Source organism: Blennius ocellaris (assembly GCF_963422515.1).
Source record: "Blennius ocellaris genome assembly, chromosome: 19".
NCBI classification, from domain to species: Eukaryota; Metazoa; Chordata; class Actinopteri; order Blenniiformes; family Blenniidae; genus Blennius; species Blennius ocellaris.
The window spans coordinates 18,042,248-18,056,751 of NC_137668.1; the positions used below are offsets into that span (position 1 = coordinate 18,042,248).

General features: G+C 44.7%; 1 protein-coding gene across 1 annotated transcript; it reads left to right on the forward strand.

Moving 5' to 3' along the window:
- The first annotated feature begins 2,086 nt into the window (after positions 1–2,086).
- On the forward strand, positions 2,087–13,632 carry nfx1 (nuclear transcription factor, X-box binding 1). Its single transcript, XM_080514912.1, has 23 exons — positions 2,087–2,316; positions 3,437–4,360; positions 5,041–5,202; positions 5,442–5,519; positions 5,633–5,738; positions 6,359–6,430; positions 6,516–6,655; positions 6,734–6,833; positions 6,930–7,147; positions 7,249–7,346; positions 7,432–7,462; positions 7,552–7,634; positions 8,425–8,533; positions 8,714–8,833; positions 8,914–8,993; positions 9,087–9,317; positions 9,692–9,765; positions 9,850–9,951; positions 10,263–10,400; positions 10,489–10,555; positions 12,897–13,045; positions 13,142–13,246; positions 13,443–13,632. Exons 1-23 carry the CDS (start codon positions 2,298–2,300, stop codon positions 13,516–13,518), a joined length of 3,282 nt encoding a protein of 1,093 aa, XP_080371038.1. The 5' UTR covers positions 2,087–2,297; the 3' UTR covers positions 13,519–13,632.
- Positions 13,633–14,504: the final 872 nt, after the last annotated feature.

Sequence of the window (14,504 nt, forward strand, 5' to 3'; positions counted from 1 at the left end):
ATTATTTCTTTGATTCTCACCAATATGTATATTATTTTAACCTTGGAAATGCTTGATTTGCATGTACATTTCTATATCAGAATGTTTGTTTTGTATATTTCATTGTTTGTCTGACAAAAATGAATTGAATTTAGGCATTTTGTAGAAGTAAATTGAAGTGAATGGGTTGATTGATCATTGACTGTGAGAATAAAACGGCAAAAATGATTTTAAAAAAGAACAAAAATCCATTAAAGAATGGTTAAGTGTTGTTTTTACGCTTGATCACAAGCATTTGTTAAAACACTTGTATTTGCACCTATTTGACGTTTGGAGGAATGCAACACAGCACCGTCTTTAGAAAAAATAATTAAGTAAGATATCTTGTTTGTTTGTTTTTTATTGTTTTTAATCCCCTCACTAAATCTTATTTTGCTACCACAGCATGTTTGTTCTGTTGGTGTGTGTCCACCCCTGCGCGCTTCACGGACTTCTCTCTCCCTCCCACCGCCTGATAAAAGGGGCCGAGATGCCGCTGTGCGCATGCGCACCGCGTTGTGCGGCTGCAGCGTGAGTAGTGAGGTCTGCAACAGAACACGCAAATATAACACTAATGATGATTCTTTTCAGTTTAAGTAGTTTTCATAACATAAACTAGTGTACGGGATGCTTGAAATCTTGAAATATGATATATGATATGCCTAGTCAGTTTTCTTCAGGCAACAATATTAAACATAAGTTATTTTGGCTTTTTTAATGGCATTATGAACAAATTATTTTGTTTATAAGGGCTGGAATAAGTGGGACAGACATTGATTTTAGCAAGGGCTTCTTGTTAAGTTTCTGACGTTCTGATACGACTAAAACAATCCAATGTGACCACCAGCTCTTCATATATTGTTTTCCTCAGTTGATGTTGTCAAATAAGACAACATATGTCGTTTTCATTAGTTTACACTTACGGTGATCTAATATATTATGTGTGTACGTGTATGCAACAGCATCTGGTTAGGTTGATAAGTGTCATCAACCACTGTTGAAGGAGCTTGAGCTTCATATTGCCTCTCAAAATCTCCACTCGTTTACAAATATATGATTCATACGATTTTTCTTGAAGTTAAAATCAAGATAATGTGTTTAGAGGAAACACGAAAACAATGTAAATGTGTCAGGTTGTTTTCCTTAAAGTTGAGTCCAGCTATGTCAAATCTCAAACAGTCATAATAAAGGTCTCACTTCCTTCAGTTTTCATTCACTCGCATTAATTTTCACTTCCTTTATAAAGCTTCATTATTACAATCTGCAAACAAACACATCTACTTATGGCTACCAAGGAAACATAAATAGAAATACATACGAATTTAAATCATTGTTGTTCTCCTTCATTTGAAATACTCCGTTTAGTGGCAGAAAACCAAACATGAAGCGCCACCATGTGGTCGTTGATGGGTTTCTTGTGGTACAGTATGTTGTGGTTTTTATTTTATTTTGGGGTTTCCCAGGATTTCATTGGGGAGCCACAGTATGTGCATAAATATATTAAATTCACACACACACACACACACACACACACACACACACACACACACACACACACACACACACACACACACACACACACACACAGGGCGAGAGAGAGAGAGAGAGGTATATTTTTATTTTTTATATAATAAACAGTTAAACATCAAACACCTAAGTACAGTCTTGTATTATTCTCTAATTCAGAGGTGTCAAACATAAGGTCAATGGACCAAAACAGCCCAGCCAGCCAAACCACCAAGTGAAAATTAAAAAAAAAATTAGCCTGTATGTGGCCTCTGAACTAAAACGTGTTTTAATGTATAAATACATTTTTTTTTGTAGTTTTTTAATTGTAAAATGTGATATTTTCGCGTTTCCGGTTTATATTATGGTGTATTGACTTCACTTCAAAAAAACTAAAACAAAAACAATTTTCCTGAATTCATACGATAATTATTTGTTATTGTTTATGTGTAACGCAATAATGTTTTCTAATTAAATACGTTTGCTTAACTATTATTATCATCGTCTATATTTTATTTTTAAAGCGAAACGGAAGTTCCGGTTTGTCTTCCGGCCAACTTGATCCAGTGCTCGCTGTTAGCTCGCCACTGTCTGGATCCTGTGTGCTCGCTGGGCCATTAAAACGCCGCTCCAGAGGAGGTTTTCAACGATTTCAAGAACTTGAATACAAGCAGGGAAACTGTATTTTGTCGCTACATTGCTGGAGCCGCTTGTCATCGCTCTCAAAGCAGCCTGTTGTCAAACTTGCGTCAGAAACGAGGAGTTCAAACTGAATGGCTGAGAGCTCCTCAGGTACCTCAAATAACTCCCATTCCTCCTCAACTATACGCAGTGAAACGGACAGCCACCCACATCGTATGAAAGTAACTGCGAGCAGTTTCCTCCGCTTGGTCAAACGCAGCGAAGGTGGTTAATGTCATCCAGCTAACGTCGGCTAAGTCAAACTTTGAGCTAATGCTTTAGCGTCCTGTGATGCTAATGCTAGCTTTAGCATCCGAACGTGCTGAAGCGACGGCAAGTCAGTGACCTTTGAGCTCGTGCGCACTTTAATTTCATCTGATTAATCCGTAATCGCAGCTCTGCAGGCAGGAGTGACGCAGAGGTTTTCTCTATTCCAACTTTAGTTTACTGATGACTCACTGAGAGGTGATGGGAGTCGGAGCTCTGACGTGCATCAGCCTCCCCTCAGTAAACACACCGCATCTGTATTCCCTGTATAGATGTTGTGTCTTCAATGGCATACACCGTCTGTTTGAGGATGTGTTAAATCCCCATTTTGGTTGATCTGTGTGTCTTTAGAAACGTCTTGCATTAAGTTTCCATCGGCTTTCTTTTTGTATCAGCTTGATGGCGTTAATTCACTCCTAGTGGCTGTTTATTTATTCCCTTTCAGTTCTTTTGTGACCCACGTGAGAGTTAGGTGTTTATTTTAACATTGGCTTTATTACACCTCTGTCAAGTTTTGCCTAACTTGTGCTTAAATATTAATCCTGTAGACCTCTGTGGTCTTGAGGCAGTAAATATGTTTATAGGTTAAGCTAGTAACAGTTGTACTAAATTAAATGTCACTGACCTTTGAAGTAAACTCACACCGTCGGATCCAAATCATTTCCAAGCACGACAGCTAAAATATTATATTCATCAGGGCTCAACTTTTGCTGTGTGTTCGAGCCACTCTAATAACGGGGAATGTTATTGCTACGAGGATAGAATGTCGACCATGACATCACTGTGCGGCCCCGAAGTTCAACTACAGTGAGGGCCCAAATCTCGCAAAAATCCAAAGCCATCTCTTCAAATAATCATTATATAATTACTCCAGTGTCCTGACTGCATTCAGTTTTTATTTGTAGTGTATACACATATACAGGTTCTAACGGTGCTTTTTTTTTTTAATTGTATTTATTTGCAGACCCACCTAACGTCAATTTAGATGGATCGTCACATCAGAAGCCACGCCAGTCCAAATCTAGACGAGGTCGCCCCAGGAACAACATTGACAGAAACCTGAGCAATGATGGTCAAGATTCACCCCAACACTCTGGACACTTTTATCAGGGCTATAACCCTTTTTTCCCTCATAACGCTTCCAATTCTGCCGAGTATTACCGTCCTCCCTACCCCGGAGAGGATGCAGCCAGAAGACGAGGCAGAGGGAGGGGGAGAAGAGAAGGTCATCGAGGATTCAATGGGAGCTCTGGTAGTTCAGGGCCCTCTTGGCAAGAAGGAAGTGACTTTGTCCCATACGGTGATAGTAACAGATATACAGGTGATTACCACTCAGGTGCTCGTCCCGTGGATGAACCCAACTGGCGGAGTGGATATATGAACAGGAATTTGGAACAAGCAAATGATCAAGACGCCCGACCTCAGAAACCCCGGAGGTTTGGCCATGAACAGAGGAGAGAAGAGCAGCACCAGAAAAGAGTTAATTTAAAGGAAGGCAACATGGCAGTTGAGAATCCGAGCTCCTACACTCCGAAAAGAGAAAGTCCTTTCTCTGAAAACAAGGGAGGAGTTCAGCCAAGCATTACAGGTTCAGAGTATCAACACAACATTCATCAGAAGAGACCTCATGACGCCAAGAGACGCCAGGGGCCAATCAAACCTCCCAAACCACCAGCCCAGGAGGAGGCAGACTCGGAAAGGGGCGCGAGCGGGCAGGACGACTCCGACTGTGGCAGATCGTCTCACAATTCGACTGGTAAAGCAGGAAGAGCGTCAGGGCGACACGCCGCTCCTCAGCCCAGAGGAGGCAGAAGACCAAACCAGAGCTACCACAAAGAGAACCAGAGGAGCTGGGACAAGATGCCCAAGAGCAAAGAGACACAAACGGGTATGTCTTAAATGTCTCAAAATGTACCTGAAGGACAAAGACGTATTAAGTCATCGGTTGCTTTGTGATATTGGCTCACCTTTACAAGATACTAAAGGGTATTATAAGCCCGTGAGACGACCGCCTGAAGACCGATCCAGTGATCAAGGTGGAAATAGCGCAACACCGAAAGCGAAAACTCCACTGCAGATGGCAGAAATGCCTGTTGTTATGAATCAGTGAAAACTAGCTACCTTATTGGTGGCCACATCAAATTAGCATAAAAGTCGCGCTATGAGTGTAAATTGATGAGAATATGGTGAAGTTTGCAGACTTTGTGCGGCCAAGAAAACGACAGCCTTTAGTCGACATTAGTGTAGTGATAAACACTGAAAGAGAATATTTTTAAGATCACAAATTCTCTTTTAAAAAAAAAAAACTTCATCTTTTTAAATTGGATTTACATTCACTCCCCCGGCTCTGTTAAGACCAGACTGGGCTGAATGTTTCCCCCTCAACTAAGATGACTTTGCCACTCCCGATCTAAATGAAGCATGTCTGCACACTCCATGTCTGTTATGCTTAGAAACCTTTTTGGTGTGAACGGGGAAGATCTTCTCAGAGCTTTCGTTTCAGCTTGTGTTGATATGTCGTCTGGATCCCTGCCGTCACCTCAACCTCGGACCTCGTCTCTGCCACAGGTTGCCTGATCGAACAGCTCTCTGAGGAGAAGTACGAGTGCATGGTGTGTTGCGACATCATCCGGCTCATGGCCCCGGTGTGGAGCTGCCAGAGCTGCTACCACGTCTTCCACCTGAACTGCATCAAGAAATGGGCTCGATCCCCGGCCTCGCAGGCGGACGGTACGGCCCATTACAACAGCACAATGATTGCTCACAGCCATGTTGCCTCTGCACAATGTCCTGTCCAGAGTGCTGAGCCTCGTGCAGTGAACTGTAACAGAGCATTGTTTGAGTGCTGTTTGAAAACACTGAGGCCAGGTGGAATTTTTGTATTGTCATCGCGTTGTGCAAAGCTTTCAGTTTATTTAAAAAAACAAAACAGTGGACCTCGTATGTTAAAATTTTTGGTTGTTTTGCAGATTCAGCTGAAGGGTGGCGCTGTCCAGCCTGCCAGAATGTTACAACAAAGCAACCGTCTTCCTACGCATGCTTCTGCGGTGTGTATCTGTGGCACACGTGCACTCTTCTCCAGCAACATCAAGACATTCTGATGCTGGAGAGAGCAGATAGAAATCTCATCGTCGCTATTCGTTCTGTATTTGCTTGGCAGGTAAAGTGACAAACCCAGAGTGGCAGCGAAGTGAGATCCCCCATAGCTGTGGTGACTTGTGTGGCAAAAAGAGGAGTGGAGCGGACTGCCACCATCCCTGTAACATGTGAGCCTTAAAAAAAATAAAACATGCTTCTCATTTTTAATGATAATTCTTAAACTGTTTTATAATGGCAGTTCTGACACTAGATTATAAATGAGTGAGAAGCAGGTTGCTGATTGGATATTGACTTAATTTTAGATTATTATGCTGTTTATTGATCTATATAGTGTACAATTTCGCATAATTAACTTGTAATATTGCAGATATTGTTGGGTTGGACACCAAATACTGGAGCTGTGTAGTGTTGGTACAGTTAAGAAATCATGACAGATGAAGCATGTTTTAACACTAAAAAAGATCCAGGACATGATCCAGTATCCCTTCAGATATTCATTTCATCAATAGTTCACTGAGGAGCATCCGACTCGTCTCCTCAGGAGACTCTTTCAGATTGTGTCACACAGATGCTCACTCGTCTACAGAATATTGTCACTGTATTAATTGTGGTTCAGTCGCCGGAGACGATAATCTTCCAATCACAGTGGCTGAATCACTCATTTCACCCTCACCTTGTGTCGGTATGAAGTCGCTTCTGAATGACTTTGCTCACAGAAGCTCGTAGTAATTTCCTATTTAGGCTAAAGCGTCTTCATTAAAAAAAATACTTTGTGTTTTTCCTTCAGCTTATGCCACCCCGGGCCTTGTCCTCAGTGTCCCGCCTTCGTGACAAAATCCTGCGTCTGTGGCAAAACCAGGTACCCGAGCTTTGACGATGCGTTGCTTTTAAATTTGAGCCCAACCTTCCCCCTGCTGTTTTTGAACAAATGGTCTCCCTTTTAGTCAGCCGATGCGATGCGGCCAGGCCGCCGCGCTGCAGTGTGACAAAGTGTGCGGCGCCGCACTCAACTGCGTTAAGCACACCTGCGTGCAGGTGTGCCACAGCGGGCCGTGTCAGCCCTGCCAGCTGCACGTCCAGCAGGGTGAGTCTTCCTTTGGCAGAGCTGTTTCAAGTGTAAAAGTATCGCAATCTCAGCAAGTCGTAATCAATTTCTGTGTAGTTTGCTACTGCGGCGTTGCCACGCGAGACGTCCTGTGCGGCACCGACCAAGAAGGATTCGACGGTTCGGGACATTTCTCCTGTCAGAACTTATGCGGAAAGTGAGTCTCGATGTCCTTAAAACACAATTCTTTTTCATCACCCTACTCAAGTTTTTATTTCATCCCCCCCCCCCCCCCCCCCCCCCCCCCCTCCAGGATGTTGAATTGCGAAGCTCACGCGTGTGAGCAGGTGTGTCACCGCGGCCCGTGCCAGGCGTGCCCGCGCTCCCCGGCCCTGGTGAAGACGTGCCCGTGCGGCCAGACGCCGCTGGCCAAGCTGCTGGAGCTGGGCTACTCCGAACGACGGAGCTGCTCCGACGCCATCCCCTCCTGTGGGAAGACCTGCAACAGACCCTTGCCCTGTGGCTCCAGCGGTGAGGAGACGACGAGACGCTGACATCATCATGCGTGCGTGGTTGTGGTTCACAGTTCCCGTAGGTTTACGAGGCATAATCATGACCCTCTGCTATGTCAGACACCATCCATCTGTGTGAGAAGCTGTGCCACGAGGGCGACTGCGGGCCCTGTTCCCTGACCTCGACTGTCAGGTGCCGATGTGGCTCCAAGATGAAGGTGCGCTGGGGAAAAAATACCCGCAGAACATTTGGTTGCATCACCGCCGCATCTTTTACCTTTTTTTCTTTTTTTTTTCTTTCAGGAGGTCCCGTGTGAAAAAATCCAAAAAGAAGGTGAGATTTTAAAGACAATCGATGGAAGCGAGTCAAACATCAGATCTGCCGTAATAAATTTCACCTCCGACTCTTTAATTTTGTCCCAGATGAGCTTCTTTTCACTTGTGAGAAACGCTGCAACAAGAAGCGCTCCTGCGGTCGACACAAGTGTGGCGAGCTGTGTTGTGTGGTGAGTATTCCGTCAGTGGCGCCTTACAAAATTAATTCTGGAATAAAAATCTAGCAAACTCACTTGTGTTGCATCTGCATGGAAACCAAAGTTTTTGTTTGGTCTTTTTTTTTTTTATGTGAAGTTCTTAGGTTTTCTGCATTATCTGAATGGACTTCCTTTATTAAATGTGTTTATTTTTCTCTGCTTCTCTTGCTAATCATAAATTTAACAAACTGCTGCATCTCTTCATAATAGATGGTCCAGTTTTTTACAAGCAAAATCAATAAAATCTTTAAACACAAAGAGGGTCGATTGCAAAGGTTTTATATATTTTTCTTCAGTTATCAATACAAACCAAACACGTCTTATTACACTGGATTCTTGACTTACTATAGGTGCTTCCTCATTAGATACAGTTTTGAATGCAGTTCTAGTGTCCTCGATCTATTCTTTACACAAATCTCCTGCCTCGCCGGTTGCTCTCCTGCTATCGTTCTCACGCTTCACGCCGCCAACAACAACATCCAGCATGGTTTCTTGTTTCTTATACAGAACGTGGCATAAAACCAGGAGCTCAATATTAAACCCGACTCTTTTCTGATATATTTCAAAGAAGAGGAAGAAAAAAAAACTGATTTATGCTGTTATGTATAGTTTTATACTCCAGCTTTGGTATACTGCAGCATGTGCTCTCTGTCTGAGATTCCAAATGACAGCATTTAATAAAAGTGCAGAAAGTAATTTATGCATTAGGAAATGCTCGATGGTAGGAAGTGAACTCACCATTTCCTCTTCTGGGTCTGTTCAGAGTGTGGATCACAAGTGCCCCCTGATCTGCAGCTACAAACTTAACTGTGGCCTCCATCGCTGCCAGGAGCCTTGTCACCGTGGAAACTGTGAACCCTGTTGGCAATCCAGTGAGTCCCGCAGTCATTTTCTCCTGTGGTCGTCATGAGCCCAGTCTTAACACACCAAGTTACTGTTTCCACGAAAACAACGGGTTTTTGGTTTCAGCGTTCTCTCGAGTTGCACTGTTGTCCGTCGGCGACGTGTCGTTTGACAGTGATGACGTGTCGTCATTCGGTCGGTATGTGCAGGTTTTGATGAGCTGACGTGTCACTGTGGACTCACCGTACTGTACCCGCCCATCCCCTGTGGTACCAAGCCCCCAGAGTGCAAAAACCTCTGTACGAAAAGGCACGAGTGTGAGCATCCAGGTGAGAATGACGCCCTGCTCCCTCAGCAGATCTACGCGGTGACGGACTGAACGCCCTCCTAAAGTCTGCTTCTCCCTCAGTGTTTCACAACTGCCACAGTGAGGAGAAATGCCCACCCTGCACATACCTCACTCAGAAATGGTGCATGGGAAAACACGAGGTAAACGCCCCCCTCTGCACTTGGCGAACTGACCCGCAGTTTCTCGCTTTTTATTGCAAATGCAGTGACGACCTTTTCCTTTTGACTCCCAAGCAACGCAGCAACATCCCCTGTCACCTGCAAGACATCTCCTGCGGCCTGACGTGTAACAAAACGCTGCCCTGCGACATGCACCGGTGCAGGCGCATCTGCCACCGGGGAGAGTGCCTGCCGGACGGCAGCTGCCAGCAGCCCTGCGCGCTGCCCCGTCCAGACTGCAGCCACCCGTGCTCCGCCCCCTGTCATCAGGGCAGCAGCTGCCCACGCACCACCTGCACAGCGAAGGTACGTCGCGGCGCAGGTAGCGACGATCACGCAGATGGTCTCTGTCGCGGCGAGGCTTGAATCCACACGGGGGGGGTGCGAAGATGACCCACCTGTAATGACGCGTTTTCCTGATCAGCATTCATTTTAGTGAATAGATTCACTCCCAGTCGCTCTGCAAGGCCAGCTGTGTGATCTCTCTCCTCCTCCAGGCGTCTGATATCTGCTCTACGACTGTGTAATTGTCATAAACGGTTACCAGGGATAGAAATAATTACATGTCAACGGTGAATGTCCATATAAAGAATTTAAGAGACAGCGAGGCCCGTCACACTGGCAGAATTTGTCATGTGTATTATTAACGTTTAAATCTTAATGGTGGGACTTCTTCACAGGTTTCACTCCAGTGTGGCTGCGGTCGGAGGAAGGACACTGTGGTCTGCACTGAAGCAACTAGTTCCTACCAGAAGTCAGTCTGACTTTCATTAGTTCCGCAATGTGTTGTTAGTTTTTTTTTGTTTTTTTTTGACATGCTGCTATTTCTATGCTGCAGGTATGCAGCCATCGCTATGGCCAGTAAACTCTCTGACATGCAGCTCGGGGAATCCATGGACATCGGACCACTTCTCACGAAGAAGGAGCTGAAACAGACCAGGTAGAAATCAGGACATGTCAGAATCAGGACATGAAGTGTCTGCTGAGAATAACTTGATTACGTCCAAATAATTTGGAAAATAAGAACACGTGCAGCCTTCATTTCTAACCGGCACACATTTTATTTGAATACAGTCCTGCAGCTACAGATTTTCTGTTCAGTATCAATTAATCGCTTCAAAGGTTTACAGCATCTTCAACTGCAGCTCCACACAGGGGATTATACTTTTTTATTTTTTTTATTAAAGCATGTCTTAGTAGACGTTGCAATAAATGTTCTTCTTCCATAAAATGTGAAAAAATATTCCTCAGGCTGGAATGCGATCAGGAGTGCGCCACGTTGGAGCGAAACAGACGTTTGGCTGAGGCGTTGCAGATCGACCCGTCGTCTGACCCCTTCAACATCCGCTCTACCTCCGTGTACAGCGACAGCCTCAAAGACGACGCCAGGTCAGAGCGCCGCGCCGCCCCCGCTGCCGGATCGCACGACTGAAGCGATTGCTTTTTAATTCATGCAACTTCTTGTTTTGTCTTCTAGAAAAGACCTCAAGTTTGTCACTGAAGTGGAAGAAGAGATAAGAAATCTCGTAGAACTTGCAAATAAGGTATGGCAATCACTTTGTCTTAAAAAATATATGTTTTTAAGATAAACGTAGGTTTTTTTTTGTGTGAATGTGAGGTGACCTCTGGTGGCGGCTTTGGAAAATGTTGGGCCTCAAGAAAAGGCTTCATGCTGATGTCTTGTGAGCATTTCAAAACATTTTAATGTGGATTCTTGTTGTATTCTTAGTGGATGCTCGAGAAAATTTTGTAATTTATCCATACCTTTTAGTACGGTTTTCTTCAGTTCATTACTTTTGATAATACGTGTACTTTTTACAAAACAGGTTTATTTAAATTAATTAAATTTTGTTGTCTAAAGGAATTATTGATTTAAAAAAAGAAAAAGGATTTACTTTGTGCCGTCACAAGACCAAGGGTGATTTCAGACAAATGGATGTGACATCTGTGACATAAAGATTTAATGGCAGCGTGTGGAAGGGTGACGGTGCAGATTTACAGCCGCCATCTCCATTTGTGCACTTTATGTCATGGATTTAGTTTCGATCTTGAAAGAGCTGCTTTTTAAATTGTACACAGGCAGTTTAGATTCAGTATTTCTACGCAGCACCTATGCTTCTGGACACGTGTTTTCAGCACATGTTTTTGTTAAAGCAGCAAGTTTGTCACCTCATAGAAAGACAGTTTACATCAATCATTTACACTACAGCCCTAATCTAGTTTTTTTTATGAAGGCATTCGCTTTATTTTCTCATAGAAAGATTAGAAAATGGATCGCGCGAAGCAGCTGTTGTTAAAATGTTTCAGATATAGCTAAGGAGGGCGCACGCACACTTCATAGTTTCACTGTGCTGCTGCCGTCATGCTCCAGTCAGCGTGTCGTCCTCGCTGCCATCTAACCCCCTCCCCCCCCCCCGAGCGTCTTGTTAACAACGTCCTACTGGTGTAGCAGGCTTCTCATCAGCCCGGTGGGATCGCTCTTCATTTGACGGGCTCAGTCATTGTTCTGGAGCACACACACCTCTCGTTTCTTTGGTCTTCACACTGGTATTATTCCAAACCCAAGTATTAGACTTTCTCTGATCTATTTCCAAAGCAAAGTCAGTCTTATTTTCTGACCAGTGCTCCATAGGTCACCCAGTCATATTCAAGTTTTCACATTTTTATTGTCATACTCGTACTCAGAATTACTCGGATCTTCTTTTGTTAATTCTCCATCAGACCTTCAATGAAGAAAAACCTGTAGATTTTAAAAATATCAGAAGGATAAAGAAGTGTCTCTCATTGCTCCTTTTCCTGAATAAAGTAGTGGGCGTCACACAAAGCAACCAGAAAAAGGGTTTCGGGTGCCAATCTCTTCTTTATGTAAACAAATAGATTTTTTTTTTTTTCTGTCAAGTTAGCACTTTTCTTTTAGCGGAGGCCAAACGCCTCACACACACTAACCTGCTGCCGTAGGACACGGTTTTATGAAACCGTTTCCTCAGTCTGATTAAATCGTTTCCAGTTGAGAGATCAGATCGTTCCATTTGCATAAACACTGAATAACATGTTCGGATTGATGTGGGAGTTGATGTGGACTATAAAGTCTGATCCTCGTCAATCCCGCATTGCTTCACGCTGTAATGTTGGCTGTTTGTCAAACACTTCACTCAGACGCCCTCCAGCACTGACTGTCGGTTTGTTCGCTCAACTTCTGCACCGCCTGAAACCTCCTCCTTATTCAGAGTCTGGTCAGAGCAGGTTTTTTTAACGTGTCGTTTCTTCCATCAAAACACCGTGAAGCATCGCATGTGTACAATCATGATGACATTTAAGTAGATTGACTTTTGGTCCAATTCCCGACCGGGTGGATGAAACCTTATGGACCTTTCTCATGTGTATTGATTGAATGTTGCTGACGGGAGACGGCGCTTCTTTTCCGGTCACATCCTGTATCCGGTCTTTTCCGATGTTCTTTTTAGTTTGAGTCGTGCTCATAATTTTGTCTTCCCCTCCAACCGAGTTACAGCGAGGACTGCTCCAGCTCCACTAATGTGGAACGCAGCGGTGTCAGATGGCAACCGTTTTAATGGTTGAACCAAAATACCCAATGCAGTAACATTTGAATAAAACCTTCCGGCAGTGAATCGACCCTCTTCCTGTGTGTGGCTGCAGACCCCTGATTTGTTCCGAGGCCACGTTGTACCTCTGTGTCCGACTCAGGGCTGCTGCTGCTGATGTCTCCGGGTTAGGGCTGGGTCGAAACAAGGCATCTATCAAAAAGTGATCCCAAGAAGGTTAAAACAGTAAATCGTCATTTATGGGGAAGTGAAGACGGGCCCGCGGTGCTCTGCTTCCGAGTTTGAACCCGCTAATGGGGAGTGCGTTGCCGACGTCTCGCAGGGAAAGAAGCAGCTGAAGAGGAGCCACTGTTTCCCGCCCATGAACCGAGAGCATCGCAAGATCATCCACGAGCTGGCCGAGGTCTACGGCGTGGAGAGCGTGAGCTACGACAGCGAGCCCAAGCGGAACGTGGTCATCACGGCCAACAAGTACGACCATTCGCAGACCCCCCCCCCCAAGTGCACAGCCGGCGATTGTGGCTCTTGACGGATGTTGCCTGTGTGTCGTCGTTGTTGTGTTCCCAGGGGGAAGTCGGCTTGTCCAAACTCCACGCTGACGTCCCTGATAGAGCGAGAGACGACGGCGAGGGCCCCTCCTCCCATCGCTCACATCAAACAGCACAGCAGCAAGTAGGTCTTTGTTTCTGCTCAAAAGAGGATGTTTTTGTAAATTTATATCAGCGAATCTATAATGTTTTGTTATGTTACAGCCCTGTCTCATATGGCCACCTGTGAAACCAGTACAGTTTGCAGAACTGCTTGTTATTTGCCCACGTCTGATATGCAATCAATTTTAAGGCACCATGCTGTATTGTCCTGGTTACAGGGCTGCTGGTGGGAGCACCTGGTCGAAGGCAGTGAAGGAAGAGCCCGTTATTGATTATTTTGACGTCCAGGACTAACGCGGAGCCAACCAACAAGAAGAAAATGCTCAGGTTCTACTTGATACATTAAACCTACCATATCCACAAAGTCTCGTTTGTGTCAATCCCAACATCAATCAATATTTCCTCTGGCTTCACAAACGAATAAAGAAACATTTGCAAGTATCTCAAAAGCGCGATGGTTTCTTTTTCTATGCGAAAGCGTTCTGAGACGAGGAGTTTAATGGTGCACAGATCCAGAAGAGGGATCACTTGTCTGTGTTCTTTGCCTCTGGCTGAAATGTAATTAAAGTACATCTTATTTCAATATTCAATATTCTGCTTTGTCTGCATTGAAAGCTGCTCAGGTGTCTACAGGAAAGGTGGTTTCAGATTCTCAAACAGTCGGGGGACAAAGCCAGCTTCTAGGAACCTTTTGTTCTCCCGAGTCGGAGCGTCAGTAGTGAACCTGTGCAGTTGGAGGTGGTGGGAGTGGGAGTGGGAGTGGGCTGCACTGCAGAAAGAAAGCTTTGTTTCAAAAAAAAAAAAAGCACGACTGTGACCCAGAAGAGCCGCTCGTCTTCTGGTGAGGGCCCGATGGTATTTTCAGGTCAGCCTGACCTGAGCTTGGACTCGCTGTTCCCACCGAGCTCCGGGATCCTTGTTCTCCAGCTAATGGACTGTTTCATGCTCACTCCTGCAGCCACTCGGGTGGAGAGAGAGAGAGAGAGAGGGAGGGAGAGAGAGTTCAGGTGCTGACTCAGAAGTCGGTGACTAATGTGCTGATGGGAGAGAAACCGGCCGCTCAGTAGACACTGGAGATTTTTATTCAGGCGGCACGGACGAGCATTCATCTTAAATTCAACCATTAAATAAAATGGCTTCTGCTTATTGATCTGCATCATTTACATGGTTTTTTTTCCGCTTCGACACAACCCGAGTCGGAGGAATAATTCCTCATTAACAGAAGCTGTTTGGCTTCAGGTGGTTTAAATTTGTTTTTTTAAGCAGTAATTGAATAGGCA

Bases quoted from the DNA above. Each gene is read 5' to 3' on its own strand.
- nfx1 (XM_080514912.1), top strand. The intron at 7,463-7,551 runs GTGAGATTTTAA...ATTTTGTCCCAG, and splicing joins TGAAAAAATCCAAAAAGAAG to ATGAGCTTCTTTTCACTTGT. The intron at 10,556-12,896 runs GTATGGCAATCA...GACGTCTCGCAG, and splicing joins TCGTAGAACTTGCAAATAAG to GGAAAGAAGCAGCTGAAGAG.